This window comes from Ananas comosus, linkage group 9 (assembly GCF_001540865.1).
Source record: "Ananas comosus cultivar F153 linkage group 9, ASM154086v1, whole genome shotgun sequence".
Taxonomy (NCBI): Eukaryota; Viridiplantae; Streptophyta; class Magnoliopsida; order Poales; family Bromeliaceae; genus Ananas; species Ananas comosus.
The window spans coordinates 4,547,071-4,559,997 of NC_033629.1; the positions used below are offsets into that span (position 1 = coordinate 4,547,071).

General features: G+C 33.7%; 1 protein-coding gene across 1 annotated transcript; it reads left to right on the plus strand.

Annotated features, from left to right (window-relative positions):
- LOC109715656 (E3 ubiquitin-protein ligase ATL23-like) lies at positions 2,161-3,019 on the plus strand. Its single transcript, XM_020240772.1, has one exon. The coding sequence runs from the start codon at positions 2,388-2,390 to the stop codon at positions 2,949-2,951; it is 564 nt and encodes a 187-aa protein (XP_020096361.1). The 5' UTR covers positions 2,161-2,387; the 3' UTR covers positions 2,952-3,019.

Here is a 12,927-nt window from a genome sequence, read left to right on the forward strand (position 1 = left end):
CTGATCTTTTTTGGGGCCTACTCTTGTTGACGGTCCGGCTCAAGTTTACTCGGCCTGGCCCGAGGAGAGTGTTCGAATATGAAATCCAATACGCGGTTCGGGAAAGCTTAGAACTATTTCGGGCCGAGCCGGTACCCCATTTGTATTTCATTGGACGTACTCGTACCGCTGCTCTTTATTTGGAACTCGAACTCAAAATCTCTTTCTCTTTTCTGTATCTTATCACCGACTTTAGCGACCGGAAAAGACTGGCCTAAATCATGAGAGGAAATCCTTCCAGTTTGATACTTTACTAGTGAAGTTACCCGCGCATTGCGGCGGGCTGATGCTATAGAAGACAGAAGATTCACAAAGTAAAAATTTTAAATTTTTTGAATTGCCATAAGACATCAATAAATAAAAATAATATATATTAATATATACAGAAATAAAAGAGATGAAAGAAATATACGTACAAATGTAACAAAATTTATAATTTCAGTAAATAAATTATAAAAAATAGTAATGAAAGAAGCAGCAATAGAATTATTACTCCATACGCATCTTGATCGCACTACCACATCGGGAAGACGAATTCCCATCTCCACATTACCTTTGCCGCCATTATCAACGTCGAGCTCCTTTTTCGTTACAGCCACGTTGATTCCCTACATATCTCTCCAAACCTACCACTTCTTTCCTCTCATTGACTCAAAATCTATCTTCGCTTTCCCCTGCGATGTTGCACTACAATCCACGAAACCCTAATTTCAGTACACATACAATTTAAAAACAAAAAGATAAAAAAAATTAAAAAAATTATAAAATATGAACCATTCTTATGTGCAAAAAAAAATGAAAAAAAATAGTACGAAGAAATCTTATTTTACTTATTTTTTTCTTATAAAAGTAATTTGTATATATGAAATTGGACCATAAAAAAAATACACCTCTTACTTTTGTAACATGAGACTATTAGCGTGTAGGAGAGCCCACAAAGTGAGGGTAAAGCGAGAGCTTTGGTGACGTTTATGGATACGTCTAGCCTCGCCCCTTCTCGTATAGCCTCGCAGAGGCACGTAACGCTCCGGCTAAGCATGTGATCGAGCCCGGAGCAGCAACCCCGATACGGCCCCGTTCGCCCCGCTCTCCACAAACTCTAAGCATTCGCTGAACCCAAACAACGCGCCCGAACAATCATGGCTCGACCCGAATGGCGTTGACGGGTTCGTACTCGCGTTCGAGAATAATAATAAGAATAATAGAAAGAAGAGTTGGTTTGTAACATAGGACATTGTTGGAGTGTGGTATTTGGTTTCGGAGAATAAGGAGATGATGATGATGGGGTTTTAGTAGTGCTAATTGTGTGAATCATCGTAATTATTAAAATTAATGATGCGTTAGTAACTTCTTGGTGGGGAGATGAAGAGTGTGGGTTTAAGATCATAATTATTAAAATTAATGATGCGTTAGTAATTCCTTGGTGGGGAGATGAAGAATGCGGGTTCTGATTAGAGAAGAGAAGAGAAGGTAAGGATAAAGGAAGGATCGCCACGTGACAAGACTTTATGGGAAATAATGTATAGGTATAGATATAGATATAGATATTGTTATTGTGGACGAGCTCTTAAAAAGGAAACCAAATGCAAGGGAGAATTTTAACTACATGAAGGGGCCGAATAATGAAATTATCCGATCGTTACTGTTGACTTCTTTTATTTTGTAAAAAAGTATAAACCACATGAACTGAGTAGAAAAACCACACACAAAATAAATAAATAAATAAATAAAACAAAATCACTATAGATTCTATATAAGCAGTTAAAAGTCCATGGAGTGGGCCCCGCCAGTGGTCCAAAAAAGTCAATTCCCGATCACTGTTACGTGCTTCGTCTGATGGAAAGCAAATTCGCCGGTTACTCACTTGCGTGGAAGGCATCTGAAAGGCATCTGACAGTTAAAATTATGAAATAATTAAATATTATTAAGTATAAAATTTTAGATACCAACGATATGCTGGAGACGTTTCCAGTGGATAAAAATATGTTTTTTATCTATATACTCAATCCTAACAAAAATGTCATTTGGAGATGAACGGTTGGATCTCGCCCTTTTACCTTCCTACTGTAAAAAAAAAAAAAAAAAAAAAAATTGCACAGAAGCAAATGTTTGAGATACAAAATGGTTCGCTCCCACTGTCCCACATCCCTTTCGCGCTCCGCTTCTTCTCCACCCCCAAACTACGCTCACTCACTCCACGCTCCCCCTCTCCAAGTAATAGGGTTAGGGGTTTCCACCTAATCGGGGCCTCGAGAAGATGCGATTTTTCCCATGAAAGAGAAAAGGAAAAAAGATTAAAAAGAAAAAAATTCGAGGGAGGAATCGCGAATGCGAGGATACCGGGAATAATGGTGATGGCGATCGTGCTCTCCGTGGCGCTCCTCCTGGTGGGGATCGCGGCGCTGGTGGCCGTCCACGTGTGCCTCGTGGGTCGTCCGTTTCGCAGGGCGGGAGTAGGGTTCGAGACGATGGGCGGCGTCGGCGGCGTAAGTGTAGTCGGCGCCAGGGGCTTGTCCCCTGCCGACTTAGAGAAGCTCCCCTGCTACTACTACTACTACTACGTCGACTCGGGAGGAGGGGCGGAGGAGGACGACGACGACGACGACGTCAAGGGGAGATCGGACGGCGCCGGGGACTGCGCCGTGTGCCTGGAGAGCTTCCGGATGGGCGACACGTGCCGGCTCCTCCCCGCGTGTCGCCACAGCTTCCACGCGCGCTGCGTCGACTCGTGGCTCGCGAAACGACCGATCTGCCCCGTGTGCCGCCGCGTCGCCGCCGACGATGGCGTTGGGGCAGGGGCAGGGGCAGGGGCAGGGTTGGGCGCGAGACACCACAATTCGACCGCTGGGGTTTCGACGGCTCCTGATCCATCATCACCCGCTTCGCACGTGATCCCTCCGCCCCAGATTTAGCACTCTTCTTTGTAAAAATTTTGTAAATTTGGACTTTAAATCTGTAAGATAATATATTATTTAATGTGCGAATTTTCTTCTTTGTCAGCAAAAGAAAGATAAGGTCTTTCATCGTGTACGTACTCGAGAGTCAGAAAATTTCATAAGCTGCGCTTAAACCAAAAAAAATTCTTAGAAATAATCCATTGGATTGAATTGATATCCTCGCCAATTCACCATACATACCGTGTAGATTTACTAAAAATCAAACCATATTTCTACTTTGGCCCCGGTGTTTAACGTGGCGATAAAATTTGTCGAAAGAGTAAATGCAAGCTCTGATTTGAAACGTTATCGCCCGTTTACAGTTTCAATTCAAAATAATTAATGCTGATATTTAAGAAGATTGACTAGAATAATAAACGAAAATGCATTCCCAAAAGAATTATTCTTGTTAGTTAATTTTCTGAGAATTAATAAATAATAAGCCTTGTGATCAGCAGCAACATTTCAACAAACGCGTACGCTCTCTGATTGAAAAAAAACATTTTTTTTTTTTTTTTAGAGATAGATAGCACGCGCGCTACTCACTTCGTTTATTTTATTTGAAAGTAAACTTAGCTGGAAATGCGAATCAACTAGGATTCGAACTTAGGTCTCAGATACCAACCACCAAATCTATTGTCTTTTGCTCTAGAGACGGTCGGTCTCTGATTGGAAAAACTGTTCAAGCCATTGCTGGGTCTACATTTTAGCAAACGCGTAATCTCGGAAGTTACAAGATTAATCCTGTGGGAGAAGTTCAGCCCAGCGGAGCGACTTAACTGTAACCAGTACTGATAGCCAGTGTTGAACAATGTTAAGGGTAACCCGTAGTTTTTTTTTTCCTTTTTTTTTTTTTTTCGCCATCCTCCGAGGCCGGTACTATCTCACCCATGTAGCTAAATTTTCCATCTGAATGAATAAAGTGGATAACGTGTTATCTTTCTCTCAAAAAAAAATTTTATCCAATTTTTTAGTTTATTTAGTTTAAACCACTTAATAATTATTTTAGTATAAAATTTAAGCCGTTGCTTACTTAATATGTCAAGAACTTATCTCAATTATCACTCTTTTGTATCCCACTATCTAATCTTTACAAATTTAATTTTACCGTTTGATCATTTCACTTATTTGATCTGAACAAATTAATGAATTTTTAATTTTAAAATTTGAATGCCTTAGTATATTTTACACCATTTAAGTAATTATAAATTTATAAAAATAAGCAATTAGCTTAAATTTTATATTCAAAGAGCCATCGAATCATCTAACTCAAACAAATTACAAATAATTAAATTAAAATAATCTATAATTCTAATAAATTTTACAGTTTTAATTATATAAAATATAAATAACATATTGGAATTGTAATTTTTGATTTTCTTCTTGTAAGCATTCGGCAACCAAAGTGCCATTCTGGAACTCTCCAATAATAACCTTTTAACATAAAAAAGTTAAAAACTTTTGGAACTTTTGAACTGTAAAAAAAATTTGAATTGTATCTTTTCTAATTTGGAGCCCCACTATCTGACAAAGCAGGCCTCGGAAAAGCGGTTCTCTTGGTAACCGCTCGACCTCCAGCACACGATGTTAATGCGCTTTGTATGAACGCTAATAATAATAATTTATATATTATAAAAAGGGACAATTATCTATATATTTCTGAAAAGTTTCGATTTTCTTATTTATCCCTCTTAGAAGGCTAATATTGAAAATATCTTTCTTATGTTCCAAGTCTTTCTAATATACCTCTGGAGTTAAGTTCCGTCAATTAGCTGCCGTTATCTCTGAAAAATTATTTTGCCTATTCCAATATATCGTTGTACCGTACCTAACTTATCTTATATATCCTTCATATAGTAAATATTTTTCTTATTTGCCCATCAAATATCAATTAATTAATTAAGCACGTCGGGAGCGAGCAGATGAACGGATGAGATCGATTGCAGCTAAACCAACCTTAGTGGTTGGAGGCATAATTAGTTAATTCGGATTCGGCAAAAATTCGGTACAGATATAATTCAGAAAAAATTCGTCTTTTAATTTTTAAATTCGTTGAAAAATACGGCTAAAAAACGGATTCGCCAGTTATTCGAATACGTGATTTATACGGGTATTATATGTTCACCAATTAAAAATTCGGGATCAAAAATTCGGCTATATAATAAATATATAATAATTAATATACTATATATATTATTATTATAAGTTTTATATATAGATTAAATATATTTAAAATTATAATAAATATATATTAATAATATATAAGAGTTATGTATTTAAAAATATTAATAAACTTAGATCTGTGCAGATGTGAAGATTAATTTATTCCAATTAATCTTAAATAATTAACTCTTCCGCCCTAATTAACTCTCCCAATTAACTCTCCCTGGTTAATTGTCAATTAACCCTCCTACAGCACCCCTCCTAGTCCCCTTCCTCCGGCACCGGCAGCACCCATCTCGACCACCGTCGCCACGCCAAACCCCGAGGGTGGCGACCCATGAGGCAACATTGGTGATTGGGGCCGCTGTCCCCGACTGAGGCAGAGACGAAGAACGGGTTTCTCAGCAATGGAGAAGGCGTCCACGGCGATGGTGTCGGGGTGGAAGGCACGATGATGCTACTGGCGGTGAGAGAGACAATGTCAACCCACCAACCACAGCGATGTCGAATGTGACGAGGATGTCAGAGTCGAAGCACCCTCGGGGCCATCCCGGAGGCAAGGGGTAGTTGGGGGAGAGAGGGAGGTAGTAGTGGTGGGCGGCGACAAGAGGGAAGGAGGAGGAGAAAGGTGATGTACATTAATTAATTTGGGATTTGGGACAGAGAAATTAGCTATAATGAATTAGTCATCAGATATGCATGAATCGCTGCGGCACTCTTGCTCCCGGCGCCGTCGAAGGCGGTGGAGGAGGAGGAGGAGAACGACGAGAGCTGCGACTCGCGGGCCTTTTTTTTGTGCGAATGAGGCGAGGCTTCTTGGGGGCAGAGGAGCCGGCGCCGAGGTTGGCGGTAGTGGTGAGCTGCTGGGGCTCGCGGCGGCCGGCGGCCGGCGGGGACAAAGTTAGGCGAAAAAGAGATGATAACTTAAAGGAATAGTTTAATAAGGTAGGGGCAAAATAGGTATTTTAATTAGGTTTTAATTCTAGTATATATTTAATCTATATTTAACCCGAGTTAGTTTAACAAGGGATAACTGCGAGGTATTTTGGAATAACAGTGGAACATATGAGGGGTATTTTAAAAAGAAAAAAAAATAAAGGTAAATCGGATATATTCAAACGCATGAGGGATATATAAGCAATTATCCCTTATTAAAAAGACTTCAAGTACCACTATATGTTTTTATAATTTTTCATTTTAGCGCCCTATGGCGTAGAGTATATTAATTTAGTATTCTATAAATTTTTTATTTTTTTATTATTAATTTTATTTATTTTTTTGTTGAATTAGTGACAAAGTTAAAATTAAAGGGTACTAAAATAAATATTTGATAAATCTAGATATGATATCTGAAGTTTTTTTTGTATATAATTTAACGAAATATTAACAAAAAAAGATAAAAATAAAATCAAAAGATACTAACTTGATACGCTTTTAAACCATAGGGTATTAAAGTGAGAAAGTGTAAAACCATTTGAAATTTATCCTGTATTATATAAGGGCTAGAGAAATATAGGGAAAAAGAGAGAGAGAGAGAGAGAGAGAGAGGAGAGGAGGAGGAGGAGGAGGAGGAGAGGTCAAAAAAGGGCGAAGAAGAAGAAGAAGAGGGAAATGGCGAACAAGGACGACGCCGCCGCCGCCGCCGCCGCGGCGACGGAGACGACGAGGGAAGAAGAGTCGCCGACCGAGTACAAAACCCACCTCAAAAGCCACGCTCTCTTTAAGGTCGGTGACATTCATCATCATCTCTTTTCTTTTTTGTTTTGATTTTTTTTTTTTAGTAAAGTTATGTCGCAGGATTCAACAATTATTTCATATTTTTAACACTCATGGAATATTTCATTAAATTTCATATATTTTTAAAAAGAAAAATTAATGGTAATTCATACGTTGTGTTAATAGGAAGTAATCTACCTGTTTTTTATTTAAATTTGGAAATTAAAAAAATGGTGCGAAATATATATATATTTTTTTGAAAAGAATGGAAAATATTTGCTGTTTATGAGAAGAGGAATTTGCCGATTAAATGGAGATTTAAATTGGTGTCGACTATTGTTTGAAATTTCAAGTTCAACAAAGAGTTTGTTTAATTATATATTGTTGTTTTCGTACAACTTAAAAATAAATAAATTTAATTTTGCAGTACATATTGAACACAAGTGTGTACCCCCGCGAGGCACCGTGCATGAAAGAGCTCCGCCGCATCACAGAGAAGCACCCCTGGTACGTTAATCTCTCTGCGTTTGGTTCGGTTATAAGTAAAAAGTACTTGTTCCAGAAATAGGCACAAGTTCAGATATAACCAGAAACTAAACCAATTTTACGTTTGAATGAAAATTGAGTTGTTCCTATAAATAAGATAAATAGCGTTTGGATGGTTAAATTGGAACAAGAGAAATAAAAATTATAATTTAAAATTAAAATTATATTATCTAATTAATTAACATCAAAATATTACTTAAAAATAAATAATAAATAAATTATTAATAAATAATTATAAATAATAATAATTATTAATTATTAATTATTAATATTAATTATTTATAATTATTTATAAGTAATAAATTAATTAATTATTATTATTAATTAATTATTATTAATTATTAATAAATTATTAATAAATATTAATTAATTATTATTAATTATTAATAAATTATTAATAAATATTAATTAATTATTATTAATTATTAATAAATTATTAATAAATATTAATTAATTATTATTAATTATTAATAAATTATTAATAAATATTAATTAATTATTATTAATTATTAATAAATTATTAATAAATATTAATTAATTATTATTAATTATTAATAAATTATTAATAAATATTAATTAATTATTATTAATTATTAATAAATTATTAATAAATATTAATTAATTATTATTAATTATTAATAAATTATTAATAAATATTAATTAATTATTATTAATTATTAATAAATTATTAATAAATATTAATTAATTATTATTAATTATTAATAAATTATTAATAAATATTAATTAATTATTATTAATTATTAATAAATTATTAATAAATATTAATTAATTATTATTAATTATTAATAAATTATTAATAAATATTAATTAATTATTATTAATTATTAATAAATTATTAATAAATATTAATTAATTATTATTAATTATTAATAAATTATTAATAAATATTAATTAATTATTATTAATTATTAATAAATTATTAATAAATATTAATTAATTATTATTAATTATTAATAAATTATTAATAAATATTAATTAATTATTATTAATTATTAATAAATTATTAATAAATATTAATTAATTATTATTAATTATTAATAAATTATTAATAAATATTAATTAATTATTATTAATTATTAATAAATTATTAATAAATATTAATTAATTATTATTAATTATTAATAAATTATTAATAAATATTAATTAATTATTATTAATTATTAATAAATTATTAATAAATATTAATTAATTATTATTAATTATTAATAAATTATTAATAAATATTAATTAATTATTATTAATTATTAATAAATTATTAATAAATATTAATTAATTATTATTAATTATTAATAAATTATTAATAAATATTAATTAATTATTATTAATTATTAATAAATTATTAATAAATATTAATTAATTATTATTAATTATTAATAAATTATTAATAAATATTAATTAATTATTATTAATTATTAATAAATTATTAATAAATATTAATTAATTATTATTAATTATTAATAAATTATTAATAAATATTAATTAATTATTATTAATTATTAATAAATTATTAATAAATATTAATTAATTATTATTAATTATTAATAAATTATTAATAAATATTAATTAATTATTATTAATTATTAATAAATTATTAATAAATATTAATTAATTATTATTAATTATTAATAAATTATTAATAAATATTAATTAATTATTATTAATTATTAATAAATTATTAATAAATATTAATTAATTATTATTAATTATTAATAAATTATTAATAAATATTAATTAATTATTATTAATTATTAATAAATTATTAATAAATATTAATTAATTATTATTAATTATTAATAAATTATTAATAAATATTAATTAATTATTATTAATTATTAATAAATTATTAATAAATATTAATTAATTATTATTAATTATTAATAAATTATTAATAAATATTAATTAATTATTATTAATTATTAATAAATTATTAATAAATATTAATTAATTATTATTAATTATTAATAAATTATTAATAAATATTAATTAATTATTATTAATTATTCATAGATTATTAATAAATATTGGAATTGCCCAATTATTATTACAGATATATTGGACAGATAAGTCGACTCTATTCCTAAGCATGATATCAATATGGAATTATTGACCGCATGGGTCATTATGTAATCAAAATTATTAACCAGGTCACAAATATTGGATATTAATTCGACCAATTATGTCACAATTATATAATCTAGAATTATCGTCGGCCACTAGCCGACAATCCGATCCCTCATGGTACACCGACTTCATTATTCATTGGATTACATAAGTTATTAATAACTGATTAATTAGGTTATTGTTACGATGTATTAATAAATTATTAACCAGGTCACAAGTGTTGGAGATTCAATGTCGATTATTCAGTTCATTGAGATCACTTATTAGATCAGTATTAATTAATTATTATTAATTATTAATAAATTATTAATAAAGTCTACTCTACTCCTACACATTATACTATACCTGGCAATTATTAAGTAGATTATTAATAAATATTCAGCATGGGTGCAATTCTTATTATATATATGGTAATAGATTATTAATAACTAGGTTAATTGAAACGTTATCGAGCGTGCATTACTGTATTAACGTCGGATCGAATTATTCACCTGTACGTATCTGATTAATTATCTCTTGATTGTTAATACGGTGCAATTGAATCTACTAAATGTTCAACGGGTTAATGTCTTATTCATTGACATTAAAAGCTAACTTACGACCCCTGCTCACCATAACTATTACCGGTTACTTATTATTGATTATTGAATAAATTGGAATTCCCGAATACCGCATCTTAACTTCATTGTTGTTCACCCGTTATTTCCAAACCCTCAAAATTACGCGGTTGACTAGCCAATCATGCTCATTGATGCTATTATTAGCCATTAGGCACCGTCGGGTGAAATCCGAACCGGAACCGCGTTCTATTGGCGGATTTCGCCGAAAATGTTCCGGAAATTACTTTTTGATTTCCGCAAGGGCTTGGGGCCTTGGATGATCAGTCCAGAGGTTAGCCTTAGCCCATAAATGTTGACAATTACATTCATTATTAATTATTAATCCCAAAATTCCATACCGATACATGAAATCGCATTATTTCATGTGATTTTTAGGCTTTTCTTGACCGTGCACGCAAATTAGAGGTTGATTAATCCGACCGTCGTACTCGCTGACAGGTTTCAGCATGTCGGAGGCCGTGCTCACCTTTCGGATTACTGCCGGCCACTGCGGTGCGCGCATTAGCGATGTGAAATTCAGATTAATTGCGCGCACAGCGCGAAGATTGTTATTAATTCATTAATCAGGGCATCATTGCCGCTGTTGGAGGTGAGCACGATGTTCATTACGAGTTGTAGATTATCGTGCTTACTTCCTGAAGCTTAGGAGGCTTATCGGATCACCGGAAATATTACTTGAATCTCTTATTACATTGTTGGAACATAAATTGCCCTTACCATACCCGAGGAGAGCTAGGGTTGGTCGCCGGCGGCCGGGAGGCGGGCGGTCCGGCCGGAGGAGGGAGCATTCGGTTCATTAGTTCCGGGGATGGTGCTGGCCGGCGGCGGGCGGCAACCGGTGGCGCAATTGTTGATAACTAGCCTTCTCACTTCCTCTCGGGTTTGGTCTTCCCGGCGGCGCGGCGGCGGCCGGAGTAGGTCGGGGCGGCGACGATTCGGCGCCGGAGGTCGAGGGGAATGTCGTGCACCCTACGGTGGCCGGCGGCAGCACTCGGGATCGGCGCGGCTCCAATGTCGGCCAGTGCAGGTCTGGGCGGCTGCGGGGGTTCCCATCGGCGGCCGGCGGCGTGCGGGGGCGACGGGGGGAGGCACGCTGGGGGTCATCGAGGTCTGCTTGGAGACGGCGCGGCCGAATAAATGTGGTGGCGGCGCCCGCAGCTTGAGGTTGTCCCGGCTCGGCCTGGGCTGATCCCGGGCTGGCCGCAGCTTCCAGGCGGCTCCGGCAACTTCCGGGGATGGCCAGAGCTGGGAGATAAGTGCGCTTGAGTTGGATTACGGCCGGGGCTTCCTTCCAGAGTTGGTGTAGATGCCCCACCTGCTCTCAGCCAATTATTAGTAAAAGGTGGCCGAGATGGTGGACCGGGAAGGTTGCAGGAGGGTTTCCGGTGGCCGGAGCAGCACGCCGGCGGCCGGGGCGCGCGCACCGACAGGGCAGGGCTTAGCTGGGGCGGCTAGGGTGGTCTTGGTCAGCTGGGGGCGGATTAGGGTTAGGGTTTCACCTCGAAATCTTAATTCTTCCTATTATGTAGATTGATTAATACATTGTTGATAAATCCCCGGAGTTGATTAATTTCGACCCAGCTCCCTACCCGTTGGTTCACCTTGCACTACCAGTCCCTCCGAGTTTGAATACCCGCAAAATGGCGCATTAATTAATTGGCTTCTTCGTTATTTATCCATTATTGTTAAATCAGCCCCTTTGCTTACTTTTTGCGATTCCCGAAGATCCGTCCGTCGGATTTCTGAACGGGTTGCGCCAGCGCGATTAGTACGACTGGGGCATTGAATCTAGCATTTCGTTTCGTCTTAAAAGGTCTCCGATTTGCGATAAAACCCACCCTCACTGGTTCCATTAATACCACATATTGGTATAATTATTATGTAATTATTATTAAACCCCTTTTTCTCGATAACCGTGCATTAGAATTCAATTCCGTTATTGCCAATTGTTCCAGTATATTCGAGAGGTTCGTAACGAGCTATTGGAATGCTATATTCGGATTCCGATACGCGTCGAAATTCCACTCTACTCCGCGGCCTCTCCGGAAATTCTTAGTTACTATTCACTTAATTCGAACTTCCGGGTCGCGTAACTTCTCCGTTTTAACTCGTTTTCTTCCGAAATTTTACGATTACACTTATTATTATATTATTCATAAGATTATCTCAAATAAAAGGTTTTAATTAATTATTATTAATTATTAATCAGTTATTACTAACTCTTAATTTATTTTTTTTATATTATTAATACCTTATTTCATATATATTATTTCGTTATTATTGATCTGTTAGATATATTTTTATATCAAATTTTAATTAATTATTCTTAATTATTAATTAAATTATTAATTGTACAATGTTGAGAATTTCAATTGGCTTATTTATTATTCGAACTCGCTCGACTCGAAATTTAGCTTGCTCAATCTCGGCTCGAATTAATTTTTATTCGATTATTGAGCCTAAATTATTAGGCTCGATATTAATTAATTATTATTAATTATTAGCTGAAATTAGCTTGAGCTCGGCCCTAATTTTAAGCTTAATTATTTTTGAATTGTTGATACAGGGGAAGGGATTTGTCACTTTCAATGCAACATATTAAGGCTTCGTTATTGTTCGGGTATTATTAATAAACTGCTTGTTCCAGGGATAGGTATTAGTTCATGTATTATTAATTATTAGATCAATTTTGCGTTTGGATGAATATTGATTTGTTCTTATTAATTAGATTAATAGCGTTTGGATGGTTAAATTGGAACAATATT

Excerpts from the sequence above, each read along its gene's own strand:
- LOC109715656 (XM_020240772.1), top strand. The coding sequence starts at position 2,388 with ATGGTGATGGCGATCGTGCTCTCCGTGGCGCTCCTCCTGGTGGGGATC.